This window comes from Girardinichthys multiradiatus, chromosome 10, assembly GCF_021462225.1.
Source record: "Girardinichthys multiradiatus isolate DD_20200921_A chromosome 10, DD_fGirMul_XY1, whole genome shotgun sequence".
NCBI lineage: Eukaryota > Metazoa > Chordata > Actinopteri > Cyprinodontiformes > Goodeidae > Girardinichthys > Girardinichthys multiradiatus.
Window position 1 is genome coordinate 35,149,719 of NC_061803.1, and position 22,298 is coordinate 35,172,016.

Sequence of the window (22,298 nt, forward strand, 5' to 3'; positions counted from 1 at the left end):
CCACGGCTATTTTAAATTTTGTGCATCAGTGGTCAGCCATATGTTTATGAACTGTCAATACGACTCATCTCTTATGTACCTCAGAAACATTTCAGTCAAACTGCAGCCAAAAGCAAGCATGCATGAAGCAGTACCAAAAATATAGCATGTTTTATTGTTCAGCAGCATGGCTTGTGTTCACTGAAGCCTAACAGACGTTTTTCAACATGGAGTTTACTGAACTTTACTGTAATGTGACGTTTAACAAGAGGCTTCAAATGCTTCATCAAAACTTCCTCCATTAAAGATTAAACACATCAAATATCTGAATAATTCATTCCTCCATTAGAATGTCAATAATACATCATGCACATTATAACTTTTCAACTATAACTATGCAGAGAAGACATTTTCTCCATGTAAAGAAAAAATCACACCCACAAAACACAAACATGGAAGACAAATTTCTTTTAAAGGTCTGAGTCAAAACAAAAATCATCTCTAGTGCAAATCACAAACTGGGTTTCTTCCTCAGAGGTTGATAACATGCAGCAGAGGTGTAGGTTGTTACTTCAAAAACAAAAGAAGAAGAAGAATCCTGAGATAAAGCAACCATCAGGCCTGCAACCAAAACGCCAAGTCATTTCAAGGCTCTGATGTTTCCCATTACTTCACACCTGCTTCTTAACTGAAAACTTTTTTCTCAGCCTCCGTTCCTGGGCTTCCTGCCTTTCAACATAAGGCATTTCGATTTCTTGTTGTTCCGGAAAACACTGCATGTTAGAATACTTTAAAAAAATGAAACCTAAGGCATCAATGTTAGCAGACCCAGAGCCTGTTAGTCATGACAGACATGCTTCTCTAGAAACCCAAACTTACTCCTGGCTGAAAGCAACTTTCGAGGCGAACGGAAAGTTAATCTCCCATGTACATGGATCAGGCATAATAATATGACCCCTGTAAAATAGTGTGAGCAGTTGAGGCGTGGACTCCAACTAGAATCCCAAAGGTGTGCTGTGGTATCTAGCTCCAAGACTCCAGTGAAACTCCAGTCGTTGAGGGCCATTATTGTACAGCTTTTAGAAGTTTCTCTGCTTCAACACACCTTAAATCTAAATTTTAGGTCATTAGCAGGATTCTGAAGAACTCGACTACTTACCGATGACGTAATTTAGCCATTTGATTCAGGTGTGTTGTACCAGGGACACATCTAAAGGTTGAAGGACACTGGCCCTCAAGGACTGGAGTTTGACACCCCTGCTTTAAGGAGATTAGGAGCTAGAAAACCTGCTAGCTAAAAGAAAACCTTTCCAAAAGGATATATATTTGACATCATCATAAAGTTGTTCCACAGCCTCACAATGTAGTAAATAGTCAGGAGTTGAGGAAGGAGAAAGCTGATGCTGGTTGGCTTTCATCAGATGAAGCAGGACTACAACCAGAAGGAACTTCTGCTCTGTCTTCAGTCCAAACCACAGGAGAGTTCTTCAAACATTTAAAGTTAAGTACAGTTTGAGTCACATTTGAGCTACAGTCTGTTTGGTCCGACTCTGTGTGTGGCGCGTCTCTTCCACACAGGGGACCACCCTTGGTCACCAGCTCCATCCCACTGAACAGAGACAGGCTGCTGTGGTTGGCCAGCACCTTTTCAGGTTTAGAGGAAAGAGAAGAACTTCCTGGATCTCCAGCAGTCCTAACGGAATGGGCCATATTTTTAGTCAAATCATCCATCTGCTCTCCTGTGGAGCATCTCCATCTCTCCTCCACACTGGAAGGAGAAGATGGGAGACTTTGTGGTTGGACGCTGCATGAGGACGAGTGCTCCGGCTGGTAAAGTTCAGAGGTGGTGTAGTCAGCTGAGTTTGTTGCTTGTGAGTTCTCCAAGTAGGCAGATGGCAGGAACTGATTAGATGTTGCCTGATGGCTGCTGTGCGCTGCATCTTGTCTGGTAGCAGGCAGCGATCCACCCATCAGAGCCTCAAACTGCCGCAGAATCTGGAACGAGAAGATAAGCAACAACCTAACTTCAAGCAATTTTGACCTCTGAGTCCTTCCTTTGCATCTCCTCGTCTCTTACCTTGGTAGCTTTGTTCACCACAGGTCCTGGAGGCCCCTCACTGAGCTGGCAAAGTCTACATTGAGTAGCTCTGAATATTTGCTCCAGAGCAAGAAGGTCAGAGGTCATGAGGCTGGCAACAGCACACAGAGCCCGCTGCAGGATCAGAGAACCAGAGGTTTACAGCAAGAACAGTCATAGCTTACAGAAATCTCCTCGGTAAGATGTTTTTGTTACCATCTTAACAGTGCATGACAGATCTTGAAGCTTGCTTGAGAGCAACTCCACCACAACTTCGCAGTTAAGAGTAGAACACCTGAGAGGTTAAGTAAAACAAGAAAATGGCTGACACAGCACAATGTATACAGAGAGAAAAAGCAACTTAAAGAGGAAGAAAAGCACAGACTCTTTAAGGAAGTGTTGACTCTCCTCTCTGGTCAGGAAAACCTTGGATCCTTCGGTCAGTCTGTTGATAAGAGCCATCTCCTGGCCACAGTCTCCCAGCTGCAACGCTTCAGTCCTGGAGAACATGTGGAGAACATGTCGAAAGATTACAGTCAACTACAATACAAGATCAAGATCTTAGATGGCCTGATTCACCTGAATGCAAGCGTTTCTGGTCTCATGAAGGTGGATCTATCTGAGCCAAGCTAGATCACCAGGGCAACAGGAGCAGAACCCATTTCATTTTTACATCCAGTGGGTTTATCATATGGGAAAAGGTCAAAAAATGGGGGGTCATGCTGTTAGTGTGTCTATAAAACAAGATTCAGTGAGATGTAAAAAAGGCTTTTTTAATTCACCGTCAGCCGGAGGACTTAATTAATACTATTATTATTATGATTATTATAATGCCCCTTTAGGTGTCTAGACTTCCTCGTAAAGACCTGATTTTGTACACTGCAGTAAGCTATATACTCTCAGCTGTACCACCCAGTAGGATGTAGCCAGACAAACGTGTGATACTCAGTGTAAAGACTAACACCCTCACATCTACATTAACACCAATATATGATTTATAAAGCTAAATTATTTCCACCCACCTGTCAGTAGCAGACAGGGATCAGAAAATGTGTCTGGACTCGTAGATCAGACACATTTTCTATCTCAGGTCGGCCAGAGCAGTTATACGAGTCAGAAACAACCTTTAACCTTGCACAGTGAAACCTTAAAAGCTTTGTGTCACTGCAAGCAGCAGTCGTTTGACATATTAACCCTTGGCACAACTGTCCTTTCCTGCAGCTTAATATTCCTCACATCTACCGCCTATTTTTCTCAATAAGGTCTGAATGATGATTGTTTTTTTCATACAACATGAACCTGAGCTTTTATTGTGAATTTGCACAGAGTCTGAAACAGACAATGGAGCTTAAGGTTTGGGTTTAAAGCCCAGCTTTGTTAAACTAGCTTCAAAGTTTATCCCCAAAATCTCCTAAAATTAGTTAAATAAGCAACAAAAACAGGTGTGTGTATGTTTTGCTTAGTTTTCCCTACATTGGGTCTCCATTTTGTTAAATGAACAGAGTCTAATGAACACTACACCGTATGTGAAACTCATTGAACACAGAAATAACAACACGGGCCAATTAACAAATTTTAAAGGGTCCTTCATATAAAAGCAGGTACTGACCGTTCAGAGAGGTCCCCGTTACTTTCTCTGCTGGCTCCTGATTGGCTCCTGGTACCAGCTGACTTGCTGCCCACAGACGCTCTGCTGTTGGTGGCAATGTCCTGAGAAGAGTTGTGAGAGGAGTCGTTGCTGCTGTCCGTCTCTTCCCAACCACCGCCTACCTGCCCTGGGCATCGCTGGGTCGCTGCAGTGGTGAAGGCACATGGGAGAGATTTATATTACAACATCATGCTTCCAGGGTTTCTGTACATTCCTTTTGTAGAAAAAAACTATAAAAGGTAGTTTATTGCCTAAACGTCTGCACTCATCTACAGGTCTTGACTTTGACTAGGCTTTTCTAACACATGCACAGGCTTTGATCGTAATCATTCCAATTTAGCGTCGTCTTTGCAGCCTCTAAGAGTTTACACCCACAATTGTCCTGTATTTAGTTCCATCAATCCTCCGTTGAACTCTGACCTGCTGAAGAAAAACATCCCCACAGCATGATGCTGCCACCACCATGCTCCACGGTGTGGATTGGATTTGCAGTGCTAGTTTTCTGCATCACACTATTTTGCATGTAGTCCAAAGAGTTTTGTCCTCATCAGCCCGGAGGAGCTCCTTCCACATGTTTGCTGCGTCGCCTACATGGCTTTGGGCAAACTGCAAACACAACTTCTTATGGCTGTCTGGCAAGCAAGACTTTCTTTTTGCCACTCTTCCATAAATGGCAAATTTGTGGAATACACTACTAGTAGTTGTCGTGTCGACAGATTCTCCCACCTGAGCTTTGCATCACTGGAACTCCTCCAGTGATGGCAGTTCTCTGATTAAAGCTCTAGTTACTCAGCCTGTCAGTTTGGTTTTCCATGTCACAATTATGCACTACTTTGTGTTGGTGCATCACACAACAACACAGAAAATACAGTACAGACCAAAAGTTTGGACATACCTTCTCATTCAAAGAGTTTTCTTTATTTTCATGACTATGAATATTGTAGCTTCACACTGAAGGCATCAAAACTATGAATTAACGCATGTGGAATTATATACTGAACAAAAAAGTGTGAAACAACTGAAAATATGTCTTATATTCTAGGTTCTTCAAAGTAGCCACCTTTTACTTTGATTACTGCTCCACACACTCTAGGCATTCTGTTGATGAGCTTCAAGAGGTAGTCACCTGAAATGGTTTTCCAACAGTCTTGAAGGAGTTCCCAGAGATGCTTAGCACTTGTTGGCCCTTTTGCCTTCACTCTGCGGTCCAGCTCACCCCAAACCATCTCGATTGGGTTCAGGTCCGGTGACTGTGGAGGCCAGGTCATCTGGCGCAGCAACCCATCACTCTCCTTCTTGGTCAAATAGCCCTTACACAGCCTGGAGGTGTGTTTGGGGTCATTGTCCTGTTGAAAAATAAATGATGGTCCAACTAAACGCAAACCGGATGGAATAGCATGCCGCTACAAGATGCTGTGGTAGCCATGCTGGTTCAGTATGCCTTCAATTTTGAATAAATCCCCAACAGAGTCACCAACAAAGCACCCCCACATCATCACACCTCCTCCTCCATGCTTCATGGTGGGAACCAGACATGTAGAGTCCATCTGTTCACCTCTTCTGCGCCGCACAAAGACACGGTGGTTGGAACCAAAGATCTCAAACTTGGACTCATCAGACCAAAGCACAGATTTCCACTGGTCTAATGTCCATTCCTTGTGTTCTTTATCCCAAACAAGTCTCTTCTGCTTGTTGCCTGTCCTCAGCAGTGGTTTCCTAGCAGCTATTTTACCATGAAGGCCTGATTCACACAGTCTCCTCTTAACAATTGTTCTAGAGATGTGTCTGCTGCTAGAACTCTGTGTAGCATTGACCTGTTCTCTAATCTGAGCTGCTGTCAACATGCGACTTCTGAGGCTGGTGACTCGGATGAACTTATCGTCCGCAGCAGAGGTGACTCTTGGTCTTCCTATCTTGGGGCGGTCCTCATGTGAGTCAGTTTCTTTGTAGCGCTTGAAGATTTTTGCAACTGGACTTGGGGACACTTTCAAAGTTTTCCCAATTGTTCAGACTGACTGACCTTCATTTCTTAAAGTAATGATGGCCACTCGTTATTCTTCACTTAGCTGCTTTTTTCTTGCCATAATACAAATTCTAACAGTCTATTCAGTAGGACTATCAGCTGTGTACTGTATCCACCTCCTGCACAACACAACTGATGGTCCCAACCCCATTTATAAGGCTTGAAATCCCACTTATTAAACCTGACAGGGCACACCTGTGAAGTGAAAACCATTTCAGGTGACTACCTCTTGAAGCTCATCAACAGAATGCCAAGAGTGTGTGGAGCAGTAATCAAAGCAAAAGGTGGCTACTTTGAAGAACCTAGAATATAAGACATATTTTCAGTTGTTTCACACTTTTTTGTTCAGTATATAATTCCACATGTGTTAATTCATAGTTTTGATGCCTTCAGTGTGAAGCTACAATATTCATAGTCATGAAAATAAAGAAAACTCTTTGAATGAGAAGGTGTGTCCAAACTTTTGGTCTGTACTGTACATAAAATGTGGGGCTGTAACGAGACAAAAACCCTATTCATGACCCCATAATTTAGATGAATGTCTCACCTTTTGGTGTGCGAGTGGGCAGGTTATAGGTGCACGCTGGCACAGCGACCTCTATGGATGCAGATGGTGCCACAACTGCTCGGTAATGGTTCTCTTGCAGGCGGATGCCCTGGTGCTCCGTCGGGGGAAGGACAGCGCTGGCAACTACCTCAGCAGCCTTCTGGATCTTATCCAGTAGTGAGTCACTGCCTGCAGACAGACACACCTTAAGGATGCAAAGTATTTCACTGAAGGAAAAACAGAGTTGATATCTGCAGTGTGGTGTATGTCACTCACCTGTCCCCTGCATCCCTGGACTGTACCCAAATCCCTGCAACCCCGACCTTTGGGAACCTGCTGATCCCATTCCTGAAATGAAACAAACAAACAACTGATTATGCCTGAAGTAAAACATTTATTCATTTAATTGTAACCTATTAGTTATCCATAGTCGTACAGCCTTTTCTGATACTACATACTAACCCACTGTTGCAGGGCCTATGTTGTGCGGAGCAATGCTTCCTTTGGTGGAAACTGCATCAGTGAAAAGTAAACGGGCCACTTCCTGTAAAAGAAATAGTTAAAACTTGCAATCACTTGAATGCAACTGAGTAACAGATGATGCCCTGCGTCTTACCTGTGCTGCACTCCTCACTTTCTGGTATAGCGCTGTGCCGTGGATGGGATCAGGAGCACCGCTGTGAACTGAAAGACAAAATTACAGAATATAAAAAAACTCATGATTCAGTCGCAGACTGATAGGAGAGCAAGGGGTCTCACTAGATGCTTGCTGGATGAAGGTAGAGTTTCTTCTAAGTTCCATCAGAAAATGCTTTGAGCCTTGTCCACATAGATGGATAAAGATCTTCAGCACCTGGCAGGACAGAACAGAACCATAAGTAAGTCATAGGCAGGAAGGTGTTACTGCTTTGGGTCGCTCTTACCTTCAGTTTGACATGACATGACTCCACCTGTAGTCTCTCCAGGAGATATTCCAGCAAACACTGGCCATAGCCCGATGACTCATGGCAGATTTCTAACAGCGCGGTTAAGGTTAAAGGTATTTTGCTTCAATATAGAACAGCATCTTCTAAATGTGCACAGCTTTGCAATAATCTGGAACAACAAAACATGACGGAAACATGCCAAAACCATCAGAGAGATCTTCAACAACACAGCACAGGCATCACACATCTAATTTATTAAGGAAAGGGCTAAACATCCAGTGCTTTGCTAAAGTAGTCGCACTGTGGGGTGGAAGGAAAACAACACATAGTTTTCAACTTTCCTGTGCAACCAATTGCGTTCAAAAGTCACCTAACTGGTAAACAGGGTCCACCTGTGGAATGTATTCTACATTTTAAATACTGCTATTTCTGAAGGCCTCTAATGTTAGAGAGAACGTTAGTGAAAAGAACAGCATTGTGTAAACGAAGATCAGGTCAGGTTGTGGAGAAGGTTAAAGCAGTTAGGTTAAAGGACTTCTCAGTGAGTTCTGTTCAATACATCATCCTAAAATGGAAAAAGCATATGACACTACTCCTAACCTACTAAGACATAGTTGTACACCTACAATGACATACCTGAAATGAATACCATTAATACAAACACAGCAAAGAGGCCCATGGTAACTCTGGAGGAGCTGCAGAGATTAACAGATCCGGTGGGACAATCTGTCAATACCACAACAATTAGCTGTGGACTGCATCAATCTGGCTTTTATGAAAAAGTGGCAAGAAGAAAGCCATGTTCACAATTTCCATGTAGGAAACACAGCAATTGTGAGGAATAAGGTACTCTAGACAATGGCTTGCATGCAAAACTGTGTGGCAGTAACACTGCATAGCACTGTGCACACACCACCTACATGGTAAAGCATGGTGGTAGCAGCATCATGCTGTGGAGATGCTATTCTTCCACAGAGATGTTTTCTTATTTTAATTTGTAAAAAGATTTTAAAAAAACGTGTATCATTTCTAATTATGTTCTACTTTATGATGGCCTGTCACTTATAATCCATTTTTAAAGGGTATGAATACTTTTACATGGCACTGTACAAATTGAGTGGAACCATAGAGTCACGATGGCTCTGAGATGTTCCAGAAACCAGCAGGAACACCACCGCCAATCAAGGATACTTCCAATCTCCTGGAAAAGGTACCCTGGACAGGGGGTTTCATCATCTGCTGTTGCCTTCATCAAGGTGGGGATCTAAAATTATTAGAGCAATATTAAGATGTATGTGCCAAAACATCCACTTACAGTATAGAAACAACAGCATGACTCTTAGCTCTAACAAAATAAGCTGATAAACTTGTTTCTTTAGGTTCTTAGCTTGAATGCTAGCAGTAACAAACTACAAGCCGCTCATTAAACTATTAAAGGAGATCTTAGCATCAGATTCTACTGGTCAGGTTCCTCTAAGCTGTTAGTCGGTCCGTCATGATCCAACAGAAGTAAAATTCACTTACTTTCTGCAGAAAAGATAACCGTTCCATGAATGTTGCCATGATTTAGCAGTCTAAGCTGCGGGTCACTCATCTTCCGGCTAACCTAGGGAGGCGGGGTTAATATTGACAGCCAGCCAATCAGGAGGCAGTAGGTAGACTACTTGCCGTTGTCATGGCTTCTAAGCATAGGCATCAACGAATCAGATACAGGAAAGCCTCCCAGCCTTTAACGTTTCCACAGGCATCACTTTGACTGACAGCTACGTGAGCGAATCACATCTACACAGCATCTTTGGGAGGTTCTCCTTTCTTCTAGCAGAGGTTGAAACATGGCGCCGACCATGGCCGGCTTGAAAACATGACCTGCTGGGTGACATGTACACTTGTTTTAGACGGGTTGGGAATCTGTTGGTTTATTTAACAAACGAATGAGCACTGGCGGTTTTTTTAAAAAAATTAATTTGAAACTCAAAAAATAAAGCATGTCGGGATCAAATGTGTGGAGTCGTAGCCGGGAAAGACTGAGAGTTTTCCCTGAGCTTTTATCTCAGTGTGCAGAGGAGGTAAGCTTGTTGATCACCTTCCATTAAAACCTGGCTGGAAGATAAAAAGGGGTTAAACTTTGTCCACATTATGTTTCCTACATGTCTTAACTGTTTTGGTGTCTTTGGTGAATACAATTTACTGGTTACATTTAGTGAGTTTATCTCAAACATATTTACTTTTCAAAGCATTATGTATTTCTGCTTAAGTTGTCCCCAAATTATATTCGGATTCATTCATTAAATAAAGGTATTCTATACTAAGGTACACCTAGAAAAGAAAAATAAATCAATATTACTGAAATGAAAGACAAGATTACATACGAGCAAACAAAAGTCTTAAAAGTGTGGCGTGCATTTGTATTTAGCTCTTTTCCCCTAGTGCCCTGAAATAAAATCTAGTGAAACAAACTGCCTTCACCTGAGCATACAGTACATACAGTCCACCTGCATGTAATTTAATCTGAACATACGTCCAGCTATTCTGTGATGGCTTCAGGTTTGTTGGAATACAAATGAACCAACTCCAGTGTTTGGGGGTCGTCTGACGTGGCGAGCTCAGCTCAATGGGGAGCTGTGTGTAATGGTAATCTAACACTGTAAATCACCCTGAACACACCATCCCCACCATGAAGCCTGTTGGTGGTGGCAGCATCATGCTGCAGGGAGTTTTATCGTCAGCCGGGACAGAGGAGCTGATCGAGATGATGGACGAAATACAGAACAATCCTAGAAGAAAACCTCTCAGAGGCTGCCCAAGTCCAGAGACTGGTGGAGGTTCTACTTACAGAGAACAACCCGTAAACATAGTGCCAGAGCTGCAATGGAATGGTTTAAAGCATATTGATCTGTTTGAATGGCCTAGTCAAAGTCCAGACCTAAATTCAATTGAAAAATCAGTAGAAAGACTAAAAACGATTGTTCTGAGATCCTCTCCATCCAGTCTAAGCTTGAGTTATTTTGCAACAAAGGGGCAAAATCTTTAGATTTTAGATGTTGAAAACTGGAAGAGACATTCCCCAGAGGACCTGCAGCTGCAGTTAAAGATTGTTCTACATAGTATTGACTCAGAGGGTTAAATCCAAATGGACAGCCCTCTTCAGAGGGGGAAAAATAAAATATTTCCGGTTTAATCCCTTTATTTAGGCAGCGGTTTATGGCAAGTGTGTTGCAGCTTCAACAACAGGCAAACAGGAGCTGAAGAAGGACCTGTGTGCTAAAGAGTTTGAAGCTCTGAAGACCTGCTTTACAAACGCAGTAAGTCATAGTCTGCAATAATAATATTGGTTTTAATGCAGCTATAAGTATTGATTTGATGTTTTTCCATTATTTGATTCCCAGGCCAGGAAGAGAATCAGATGAATAACTAACATCTGGACCTGGCTGGAGCACCAGGTTTAAAACAGCTGATCGGTGGGAGAAAACTTGAAAGACGAATGATGCTGGAAGTGTTTCAGATTTGTTTTTAATAACACAATTCTGTAATATACTGAATAAACCATTTCACCAGTTCATATTCAAACAAACCAACAATCAATGTTGTTGAATATCTTTTGATTCTCGTGTACAGGAAAACATTGCACATACAAAAATATGCTTGTAAGAAGGTCTAAGATGTTAAATGATAACTAACAATGTGATCTTCACAGGAGAGACCATTAAATAAAGACAAGATTTCAAACCACAAGACTTATCATCCTAATTTGATAATTTTTGTGAAGAAAAATGAAGGTTCAGAGGAGAAACGAGCACAAAGCGTAGAGAAATTGCACATTAAGTCTGTACTGCAGCATACAGAAGGGAAGGCACCAAGAAATCTGCAAGCTGATGAATAGTTAGTAAAATAAGTTCAGTCATTGTCCAGATTAGAAGCTACATTATATAAACCTCCCAGGTGAAGGTTGAACTTAGCCACCTTGACCTGAAGATGTAATGGGGAGCAGCCATACAGCTTTACTCCAGATTATCAGGGATTTATTACATGAGAAATCCACAAACTGAACAGAGACTGATGCATGAACAGATTCTACAGAGCCAGAATCCATCAGCTGCCCTTCAACAAGGATTACCTTGTAACAAACATTAAATACAGAATATTCCTGGTCAGAAATATCAGACTTTGCATAGATATATTTACACAGTGACCTTTCCAAAAGGATGTTCTTCTAGACAAAAATAAATTAATATTTACATAGTTTAGTGAAGCCTTTGGGTCATCTTTAGAGTACACACGTTTCAGAAGCGGGAACGTAAGGCAGCAGTGTGTTGGTGCAGTATTCTGAGGTTTTGCAGGTGTGGGGGAGGTGCTGTAAAGCCATTAAACAGGAATGTGTTATTTTGCTCCATCATCCTCTGTGGCCTGTTTAATCTGCCTGGAGTGCACCACCGCCCCAGCAAGCAGCTGCTGCTCCAGGGCAGCATGCAGGTCCGAGCCTCCCAACTCCAGCAGGGGCTCCAGTCCAGGGACCCCTCTGGATCCTCTAGAGTCCTTCAAGAACCCTGCGGCTTCTCCAGGTCCCAGTTCTCTCTTCCTGCGCCTCAGATCCGTCTCTACCTGCTGCCTCAGCTTCTCGTGGGAGCCCTGGAGGCGTGCCTCGGCTCTGACAGCCCCATCTTCCACCCCTTCTCCGGGGTCCAACAGAGCAGGAGCTTTTTCTTTGAGGTCTCTTCCTCCTGATTTCAAAGCTTCAGCATCTTCTCCCTCAGCCCTCTGTGCAGCATTTTCAGCGTTTCTGACTTCTATGGCCCGCCGCAGCTGGGCCAGCCTCTCCTGAGTCTCCTTCGTCTCCAGCTCTTTCTTCGCTCTCTCGTTTATTTCATTGTCTACTTGTTGAAGCTTCTCGGCTAGCTTCGCTTTCTCAGACTCTTGCTCTCTGATCAGCTTCTCTCTTCTCTCTCGCTCCAGTCGTTCCTTTTCCACCCGAACCTGAACTTCTTTTTCTATCCTTTCCTTTTCAGCTCTCTCTTTCTCCAACTGCTGCTGGATGGCTAGTTTTTCCTGTCTCTCCTTTTCCAGGAGTTCTTTGGCCAGTTGTACATCTACATCCTTCTCTTTCATTTGTCTCTGAAGTTTTTCCCTTTCTAGCACATTTTCACTAGACACCTTTCTATTTATATCCCTATTAAGCTTCTCCAATGTTTCTTTTTCTTTATCAAGTTTTTTTTCTTCATCTTTAACCTGAGATGCCTGATCATTTTGAGGCTCATCAGGTCTTTTCTTTTCTAGTTGCACTCCCCTCGCTCCCAGCTCACGCTGCTGCTGAGACTCTCCTCCAGGCGCAACGTTAGCATCTTCCTTGTAAGCTGCAGCACCAGCCCCTTTAGCAGCCTCAACTTCAGCTCCTGTGTTCCCAGCTGGATCCTGTTTCTGGTCCACAACAGCAGCCTCTTCTCCTCCAGCTCCTGCTGCCTTCAGGTCCGTTTCTACGACAGATTCTTTGGCTTTCGCCGCTCCTTCTTCCTGGATACTTTTCTCTGCCTCAACGTCTGCAGCTCCTTTCACATAAAAAAAAAACAAACACCAAATTATTGTTAGTGTGAAACATCCATTATTAAGCAGGTAAGTGTTTTAATTTGAGTGCAGATTTCATCCTTAGACCACATAATCTGGACATCTTGTTATCTTCAAGAATTTGGAGAAAAAGAGCAGGTGTGGTATAAAGCAGAAATGCGCTATGGAAAGTTGGATAAACTACTGATGACGTGTGACAGATTGGGCAAAATTGGATTCACATCTGCATTAGGATGTTAACTCAAAATCTGAGAAATATAAAATATCAAGGTTTCTGCACCTCCATCATCAGTTTTAGTCTCACTATATTAGTGCAAACATGCCAATATTTTAATCCGCAGCATAGGTGAGGCCATTGTTTGCAATAATGTAGTCAGAAGGAACCATGGACATAGATGAAAAATATGTCAAAATCATCTCAAGCCTTAAGCAGCAACTACTGGAAAATCATCAAGAACCATTAGATCTCCTGCTCATGCCTTTACCTCCTCTTCCTAGATAAATATGGCTTCAAGGCTTTTCTCTGACAGTGTCAATAATACATCTCACATAAAACTGCAGCCTGAACAAGCTACATTATCCTTGAATCAATCAGCCTATGTGCGATGTGGAGGAGCACGTGCTTCTCCCCAGTTGGGAGCTTTATTCAGTGGGGAACGCACCATACAGCACAGAAAAATCTTTACGATTTATCGTTCCTGTGAATCACTAAACTAATATTTAGTTGTAGAACCACTGGTTCCGGGGACTGGGTTGGCCACCCCAGAATTTATTGATCCGGAACCAGAATGCTGCCGGCTTACTGGTGTGTTTGGGTCGTTGTCTTATTGAAACACTCATTTTCTCATCAGCATCAGTCAACATGGCCTCTTCAAGTATGTTATATATGTAAACTGATGCATGATCCCTTGTATGTGATAAATAGACCTGACACCACAGGAAGAGAAACATCCCCACATCATGCTGCTTGAACCACCGTGCTTCGCTGTCTTCAGAGTGGACTGTGGCTTCAGTTCAGTGTTTGGGGGTCATCTGACAAATTGTCTGACTAAATGTCTGTCAATCTTCCTTTCATCAGTCCTCAAAATGTTTCTTCATTTCTCTTTGGTCCAGTTGATGTGTTCTTTGGCAGATTGTTTCCTCTTCAAAATAACTTGTTTTTAACAGTGGGATAACTTTGGGGGGACTTCTTGCGAAACATCAGCTGTAAACAAGCGTCTTATCATTCTCCCAGTACTTATCGTTAACTTCGGATATTCTTTGATTTATACGTTTTCCCCTCTCCAATCAATGTCCTAATCAAAATAAACTGTTCTTCTGAACAAGGCCTGGAATGACCCATTTTTGTTAGGTTTTCAAAGAGAAATGCATGAACAACAGGTGTTGGAGTCAATCTTAAAGGAGGCCCACCTAACTCTTCACACAATGAATAATCGTAGTGATTTTGAACACGCCTCTTTCAATCAATTATTCGATTACCAAGACTCAGTAGCATGCATATAATGAATGTTGGTTCTGTTGGTCTTCTATGACTCTACTACACCTACTAGTATATTAATTTCTGTGTGGTGATTAGTCTAGTTGGACTCTGTTACTTTGAACACAACTTTATCTAAGAGTCATGTTTCCATGCGATACTGATCTACAGAAGTGTTCTCAAATGTTTCTAGACAGATAGACATTTTATTGTCCCCATGTGAAGGAGCATCATTCTGGGCTGCTAAGCACAAGTATAAACGGGTTTAACGGCACATCTTGCATGGAGTGTTTTTACACACCGCCTGGCTGTTTCTGGTGGATTTCCTTGTGCTGCTCCTCTATGACAGCCAGTAGTTTTTCCTGCTGGTCAAGAAGTCTCTTCTGTTGCTCCTGCTGCTCCTTGATCACCTGAAGCAGCACCGCATGGTCCAGTTGGCCCTCTGCATGGAGACAAAAAAACATCCAATTCAAAGAACAAAAGCTGCACAGAAAGAGGAAACACATATAAATCTGCTCCACACCCGTCTCTAGACCACAGCCTATATATCAACTGTGAGCACACACACACACACACCCATGTTTTACTATCTTTATGAGGACTTTTCAGTTACTGCCATTGACTTCCATTCATTTTCCTTGATTTTTAGTGCCTAACCCTAACCCTAACAATAACTCAATTCATACCCTAGTCCTAAACCTAACCCCTGTCCCAAGAACAGAATTTGAAAAAGTGAGGACCAGGAAAATGTCCTCACTTTGTCAAAATGTCCTCACTTTGTCAAAATGTCCTCACTTTGTCAAAATGTCCTCACTTTGTCAAAATGTCCTCACTTTGTCAAAATGTCCTCACTTTGTCAAAATGTCCTCACTTTGCGATAAAAATACGAAAAATGGTTCTCACTCAGCAGCAAGTACAACACACACACACACACACACTTGTTTTGCTATATGTAGTGAAGACCATGTGTTGACTCCCATTGATTTTCAGTCATTTTCAACCCTTTCTTTGTCCTAACCCTGACAATAACCCTAAACCTAACCATTACCAGTGCATGCCTAACCCTAACCTTAACCTAAAGTCAATTCACATCTTAGTCCTAAACCTAACCGTTAGCAAAATAGGTCGTGAGGACCAGCAAAATGTCCTCACTTTGGTACAAACGGTCCTCAATTTGATAATTTGATGGTGAAATCGGGAAAATGGTTCTCACTGTGATGCCAAGACAGGAACACACACACACACACACACACACACACACTATGTTAGAGGAGACAGTGGATAGATGGTTTCTTCACTATTATTAGAGATGCACCAGTTTGAACCAGTGTTTGGCTAATGTCTGACCTGCAGATAAAGTTTTCAGTAGAGAATTTTCTTTAAGAACAATAGTTCAAAATATAGAAAAACAAGGAAATACATTTTCCCACGCCTTTCTGATATAAGCAGTCAATAAATATTTATATTCAGAGCAAAGGCAACGTCACACTGTATGTGAGAGCAACTGTAACTGTAAAAAAGAATTTACAATTTTAGAATAAAGACAAAAAGATGACAGAATAGTTTCTCATGTCAACAATTAGTTTACATCTTTACTTTAACTTAAGTTTTCCAAAAAGATAAAACAGAGCAACCTGGCTGTAATACTTCCTGTTATCAGCTTTAACTCTTGCTCTCTCTTGCTGTCTGAAGAACCATAGATTTGCCTCAACATGTCAGTCAGGGCAAAAAAGGTTAAAATCAGCCAGATCTGGTCAACATTGGATTTCTCGGTGCATCTCTCATCTATTTGTAGAGTAATGCAGTATTTAGATATATGAGCTGTGTGTTAAAGTAGTGATTAATGATCAGCTGCTGAGTAAATGTGGAAAACTGGAACAGACTGTAAAACAGAATAGAAGGAAAGGAGAATCCATACCTGCAACCAGCTTTTTTATCACTGCGATTTGAATCCGCCAGAGAGAAGGAAAAAAGGCAAAGTGATTAAGAAGAGGAGAAGAAGAAACAACAGAATATAAGAGTTGCCATGTGTTTAACTCCTCTAATAATATAAGCATGGACCACAGAGATCACATAAGATGCAACAAGCAAAGAGAGAGATGAGGAAAAGAAGCAACAAAAGATATGTTTCATCTTCAGCAACCTCATCAGGGACCAGGGTGGGTTTCTGAGGGGGATTTTCTCCGGATCTTAACGTCCTGGAACCTTTTTGGTTACCGAGGCTATTTTTTAGGTGCATTTCTCTGTTAACCTGGATTACATCCCATGGGTCTAAGGGGATCCTCCTACAAGAGTGCCGCTGGATTTTGGGAAGCACATTTCTTCCCCCCACTACACCTGAGTCCAAATTGTTTTTGAAATCTATGAAATCAGATAAATGCAGCAATAATCTCAGATTGTTTCACAGTAGTTATGGTTTGAAAGTTACTGACCGCCACTCCAAAGTGTGTAGAAATGTACAGGTAGAATGAATTTTACATGAAAAGCTCTGGTCCCGACTTCCAAGTACAGGAGAACGGAAAACATTACAACTGGCCACCTAGAGGTTCTGACAGTTTCAGGGCTGTTAAACTCTGAAACTGAAATAAACCAGTTTTAACTCAGAAGAAGTTTGTCATAATTCACAGATTTTTGATACTTAAAGCCTTTGAGATGTGTCGTGTATGAACAGGGAGCACACACACCCAAACATCTGCTGCCGCAGCATGTCTGCTCCATTCACACATAACCTGAAATAAACAGATGGGGCTGTTCAACCAATCAGAAATCTCGATCCTCTATGAAGCTCATCCTTTAGTTCAGAGTCCATCTAAAGAATCCCGCCTCTCTGCTAGCGACATTTTTTGTGGAGGATTTCTACCTGCTTTTGTCCGAGTTGGTTCTGGTTCCTGCAGTGGAAATGCACCTTATCAAGTGTGTTTACTGAGTTTGTATTTAAATACATTGATAGAAATCAGCCAACTATGATTAAAGGAAGCTTGGATTTCCTGTTACAGAGCGGATAATTCACTGAAAACGCTCTGATCAAAGAGATTTACCTGATAAAGATAAAAGATTTTTCAGCATCTATGTTCTAAGAATAAAGCGAAGACAACTACCAAGGATTGTTAATTATTGACTGATTTTAAGTTTGAATGGAGCAAACATGCTGCAACAGAGGCTGCTGCATGTTTGCAGTTACTGTACCTTATGAGACACATCATTGGCTTTAATTATTAAAAACCTGTAAATTATTATTAAAACTGGTTTTATTTCAGTTTTAGAACTTAACCGTTATGAAATTGTCCAAAATTGCGTCTTTAGACAGCTGACTGTAATCCTGATTGGAGCTCTGATTTTTATTTTCTCTCGCAGGTGGAAGTTAGGATTGTCAAAGTTCATTCAACATCCTTTCTAGCTTTGGATTTCTACACAGTCTGGAGTGACTTTTTAACAATAACCGCCATGAAACAATCTGAAATTAATACTGGTTTCAATCACATTCTGGATTCTGCTGGTGAAGATCTGTGTCCCACAGAGATCCCACAGAGCAGCAGGAGGAGGAGGAGGAGGAGGAGCAACTCAGCGTTGGAGGACGTAATCTAGATAACCGGCTCCGTTTATGAGCCCAAAGATGAAACGCAAACCTCTACTGTCCAAGTTAGATAAGACGGTTTCAGGAAGCCAAGTTCTGAAGAAAAAACATTCAGTAACCCACAATGTAAATAAAAGAACCAGCAAACTCCAGGAACATCTCCTACAGACCGTATAAATCTGCCTTTCAGAAATGACCAGGTTACACCGAGCACATGGTGCTTGGAACTCAATTCATAGAACTTAAACTTTCTCACATTTTGTCATGTTGGATAAGTAGTTGTCTTGAAATCGGAAAGTGTTGGGTTTAATCCCAGCTTCCTCTGCGGCCACAGGTCATTGTGCCGTTGGGCAAGACACGTACCCCAGGTTTACTGATCTGCACATTGGTGTATGGATGTGCATGTGGCTGGGTAAATGTGGCTCTAGTGTAAAGTGGAAAATGATAGATGATTTTCAAAAGAGGAAGAAGGTTCTCTGATCAAATAAGCTCAAAACTAAACTTTCTGGCCTACATGCAAAACACGATGGGAGGATAATAAAACTAACACTGCACATCACCCTGAATCCTCGATCCAAACAGTGAAATATGGTGGTGGCAGCATCATGCTCTGGGGATACTTTTCTTCAGCAGGGATGGACAATCTGATCGAAATTAACGAGAAGATTGATGAAGAAAAATGCTTTAAAGCAAAATTTTACGGGCTGTAAATGTTTGAGATGGGTCAGGTGTTCACCTTCCAGAATGGTTACCAGTGGAAGGGTTCAGTTTAAAATATGTTTATTAGAATCTAACCAATATGAATCTGTGACAAGGCTTTAAATGTGCTGTTCACAGGTACTCCTGAAGCTGAATGAGGTCAGGCTAATTTGCAAGAAAGGCAAACATTTTATTTTATAACATAAAATCCCAATGAAATTCTATGAAGTTTGAAACATGACAAAGGGATGTGAATACTTAACCACTTAAGTTTTTAATATTAATATAAAGCTTAATATTTAGTATTCTTAACTATTTCTTGCAAAATATCTCCCTCAATCTTATTCAACCAATTTTTTAAATATTACAACTTACTTTAAGGCTCTCAGTGTGCACAGATGGAATGAATCTTCTCTTGTAGAGAAGGTGAGAAGGTGATTGGCTGCAGTCTACTGTCGCTCCAGGAACTGTACACCTCCAGGACCCTGAAGCGGGCAGGGAAGATTCTGGCTGATCCCTCCCACCCTGGTCACAGACTCTTTGAGACTCTCCCCTCTGGCAGGAGGCTGCGGTCCATCCGGACCAAAACCTCACGCCACAAGAACAGTTTTTTCCCATCTGCCACCAGCCTGGTTAACAAAGCCCGGAAACCACCCTGACACTGTCCCTTTCCCCCACACCCCCCCTTTTTTTGCTGACAGGACACCTGTAACCTGTAACTCTATGAGTTACATTAACGCTCAGCTTGGACTCCTGCTTTACTTGCACAATGATCACCTGCACTGTTGTATTGCTCTTGCATCTTATACTGCTCTATATTTACTCTCACTCACTTAAAACTGTGCACATATATTTATATTATATTGTAGATATGTTTATACTGTTTAATTTGTATTGTATTGCACCGACTACGCCAAAACAAATTCCTTGTATGTCCAAAAACGTACTTGGCAATAAAGCTTTTCTGATTCTGATCTTCTGATTCTGATTCTTGTAGAACCCAGATTCTCCTAGCTGGGTGTTTTGAAGTGTTATTTCCTTCCTAGTGCTGCTTTTGTCATCTTATTTTCCACATTCTATCTACATTTTATTGGCTGAAGAACCTTTATGACTAAATTAAAGGCATCAGCTTCACCTACCGTCCATCTTGTCATCTGCTGTATCTTTGCTGTCTGCAGCTGCGCCTCCGTCTGCAGCAGGATGATGCTCTCCTACAAAACCTGGAGTTAGAAAGAAATTTAAGGAATGTTGAAAAGTATCCCTGGCATTTTTTCCTGTTAATTTAAAGCGTGGCTTCAGATATTTACCCTTTTCTGCAGCATTTGGTCGTTTGGCAGCTTCTTCAACTTGCACTACTGCTGCCTGATCGGTTGCCATTGCTGCATTTCCATTAGCAGCATCTTTGACAGGTTTTTCCACCTCCTTAAGAGGAGCTGAATCCGATACGCCCGCGTCTCTAACAGGCTTCTCCAGCACCTCATTGGCCACCGCATGGCCACCCACTTTTCCCTCCTCCTTACTTCCAGCAGCCTCTGGTTTTTTCTCTTCATCGTTTTCATCTTTCCTTTCATCTGCCTTCAGACCAGGCCTCAGCTCATCCTTTCGTGGTTCTTCTCTGGCACCTTCTTCAAGGGAACCAGCTTGCTTCTTTTCCTGTTGCAGTTCTATGTTGTTCTTCCTCGAGTCTACCCTCACTTCATCTTGAGGGATAGGCGGCTCGTGGCGATGAGCTTCTCCCTCTGGCACAGCTACAGTAGAGTGAACAGACAACATTGATTCTTCACGGCTCGAAATCTGGTCCATTTAACGGTTTGGTTCAGCTTTCTTACCGGCGTCAGGGCGGTCCAGCTGCACCACTTCTTCCTTCTTCCTCTCAACTGGTCCTTTGATCTGGGGGGGCTCAGCATCTCTCTCTGCAGGTGGCACCACATTTCCTTCTGGAAGATCAGGCTTCTCTATTTCTACAGGTTTCTTGGCCGCAGAGTCATCTGTGAAGAAACAAAAGATTTGTCAAAGTGAGCATTACTGTGTTTCTTCAAACATCTTTCCATCATTGTCTACAACGGCTCGATGGAAAACCTCGGAGAGTTTGAGAAACATCAATGTTTCTTTTTCCCTCTTGGATTAAAAAAGTAATTTTCAATTTAATTGCTTGTGTGAGAAAAATGGAATTAAACAAAAACATGGACATTATGCACAAGGAACTGCATATGGGTGCATCTTAGTAAATTAGAGCGTCACCATAAACTGAAACACCTACAGTATATTTAACAGATTCAACACATACTGATATATTTTCTGTTTAATTCTTAGAATTTTGATGATTATGACTAACAGCTAATGACATCCCCAAGTTCAGCTTTTTAGAAAATCACAACACTACATAAGACCTGTTGTTGTCTGAGGTCCAGGAGTGGCTAAACACAAGGAACGTGGTAGTTTTAGCCCCATGTCCCGGATCGACCTGTACGCGGTTGCTCTTGAAGCACCTACAGTCCATGTCTTTTGAATCTGCCTAAAACCTGAATGGGCTTTGCTTCAGAATCTTCTTAAAAATGCTGTTATATCTGTTGCTTGTGCACCTTTTTCTAGTCACATTTTTTTTCCTTACACTTACGAACTTTTCATAGATATGCTTGTGTGTAGAATATCTAAACAACTGTCAAGTCAGTAATAGACCCCATGACTGTGTTACAAATGCTTTTTTTATTGGTCTTGTGTGATATTTTGAATGTGGGGTTTTATTAGCTGTATGCTATAAGCTTTAAAGCAACACAAACAAACGCTTGGTACTTGTAATGAACCTATGTATAAAGTAAATTGCTGAAATAATTTTGGTTTTGATGATATTTGAATAAATAAAGATGCACCTGTATTTTACTGCTAGTTTGCACAAAGCGTTTTCCTGCTGTTGATTTTAAAAGATCCACTAGGTGGCAGTAAATGCAAAAACAATATACCTGACAGTGCAGCTCAGTGACTAAACTGGGGAAAGGGTGAAAGGAAGATGATTTAAAACTAACAGGAAACAGGTGGAGAGTTTGCTCCATGAGGACTAATAACAGCAGGATAATGAAAACCAAAGATGAAGCCTCATGTCAGGTTAGAGGAAATAAACATGAAAATCAATGAATTTTTATAATGGGAGACTGAAGTTTCCAACTAAACTTCCTCCTGTTACTCCAGAAAACCCTGATAAAAACAATGTTTTCAGGGTCTCATATTCATTTGGTTCATCTGCCTCTAAATCCACATCATCCATTTGCTTCATACAGGCTGAGTCTGCAGTCATTTTATAGCTGCCACAGGAGGTGTGAGGGTACAGGAGGCTGAAGACAGCGTATTTTAAGGGGTTGGGGGCTGGTAGGAGAAATGAACAGAGGCAGAAGGGCTGAGAGAAATTGCTGGAGTTTGAAGGGCATCAATCCCGCTTCATCAATGTCAAGCCCAGAGCGCTGCTTTCAGATATTATCAAGAGGTTATCTCCTCACCCTGGCTGCCTCTGTTCCCTGTGCTTTTGTTTTAATTTAAATGGCATTTTGACCCTGGTTCTTTTTTTTCTTTACAAAGCTCAGTTACTCTGCTGCACAAGCCCCCAAATTTAAAAGCAACCCCAGAAATAAACATCTTCCTTCTATTGCTGCTGCATTTTACATCAAAAAATTACATTCAGCAGTGCTGGCCAATCTTACACTCAGCAGACGGCCCCAGCTCCAGCCCACTGAGGTAAATGTTTCCATGGCTCATTAGTAAACCACTTTCATTTACAGTCCATCAAGTGGCTAAGTGTCT

General features: G+C 41.8%; 3 protein-coding genes across 7 annotated transcripts in view; 1 reads left to right on the top strand and 2 right to left on the bottom strand.

The window, feature by feature from the left end:
* Nucleotides 1–131: 131 nt before the first annotated feature.
* Nucleotides 132–8,852, bottom strand: tepsin (TEPSIN adaptor related protein complex 4 accessory protein). The gene is made up of 13 exons (XM_047377348.1): nt 8,725–8,852; nt 8,392–8,464; nt 7,198–7,289; nt 7,034–7,127; nt 6,891–6,958; nt 6,737–6,818; nt 6,551–6,622; nt 6,275–6,463; nt 3,666–3,849; nt 2,442–2,555; nt 2,273–2,351; nt 2,057–2,191; nt 132–1,974 (listed from the first exon to the last, which is right to left on the bottom strand). Exons 1-13 carry the CDS (start codon nt 8,761–8,763, stop codon nt 1,354–1,356), a joined length of 1,842 nt encoding a protein of 613 aa, XP_047233304.1. The 5' UTR covers nt 8,764–8,852; the 3' UTR covers nt 132–1,353.
* A 121-nt stretch (nt 8,853–8,973) lies between these two features.
* On the top strand, nt 8,974–10,523 carry ndufaf8 (NADH:ubiquinone oxidoreductase complex assembly factor 8). Its single transcript, XM_047377350.1, has 2 exons — nt 8,974–9,266; nt 10,392–10,523. The coding sequence occupies exons 1-2, from the start codon at nt 9,186–9,188 to the stop codon at nt 10,521–10,523; spliced, it is 213 nt and encodes a 70-aa protein (XP_047233306.1). The 5' UTR covers nt 8,974–9,185.
* A 171-nt stretch (nt 10,524–10,694) lies between these two features.
* The window catches only part of slc38a10 (solute carrier family 38 member 10), a 36,931-nt gene continuing 25,327 nt past the window's right edge, over nt 10,695–22,298 (bottom strand). For 4 of the 5 annotated variants that reach the window (XM_047377343.1, XM_047377347.1, XM_047377346.1 and 1 more), the window contains 6 exons: nt 20,336–20,494; nt 19,814–20,254; nt 19,646–19,726; nt 16,152–16,172; nt 14,535–14,675; nt 10,695–12,740 (listed from right to left, as the gene is read on the bottom strand). In XM_047377343.1, the coding sequence (XP_047233299.1) occupies nt 11,578–12,740; nt 14,535–14,675; nt 16,152–16,172; nt 19,646–19,726; nt 19,814–20,254; nt 20,336–20,494 (2,006 nt within the window). In that variant the 3' untranslated portion in view covers nt 10,695–11,577. The remainder of the gene's footprint in view (nt 12,741–14,534; nt 14,676–16,151; nt 16,173–19,645; nt 19,727–19,813; nt 20,255–20,335; nt 20,495–22,298) is intronic. The other variant, XM_047377344.1, reaches the window with a different exon arrangement.

Excerpts from the sequence above, each read along its gene's own strand:
- tepsin (XM_047377348.1), bottom strand. The coding sequence starts at position 8,763 with ATGGCAACATTCATGGAACGGTTATCTTTTCTGCAGAAA. Across the intron at positions 7,290-8,391 it reads CCTTTTCCAGGAGATTGGAA|AAATCTGCCATGAGTCATCG; the intron begins GTATCCTTGATT and ends CCGCGCTGTTAG. Across the intron at positions 2,352-2,441 it reads AGTCAACACTTCCTTAAAGA|GTGTTCTACTCTTAACTGCG; the intron begins GTCTGTGCTTTT and ends TTAACCTCTCAG.
- ndufaf8 (XM_047377350.1), top strand. The coding sequence starts at position 9,186 with ATGTCGGGATCAAATGTGTGGAGTCGTAGCCGGGAAAGACTGAGAGTT. Across the intron at positions 9,267-10,391 it reads TATCTCAGTGTGCAGAGGAG|GCAGCGGTTTATGGCAAGTG; the intron begins GTAAGCTTGTTG and ends CCCTTTATTTAG.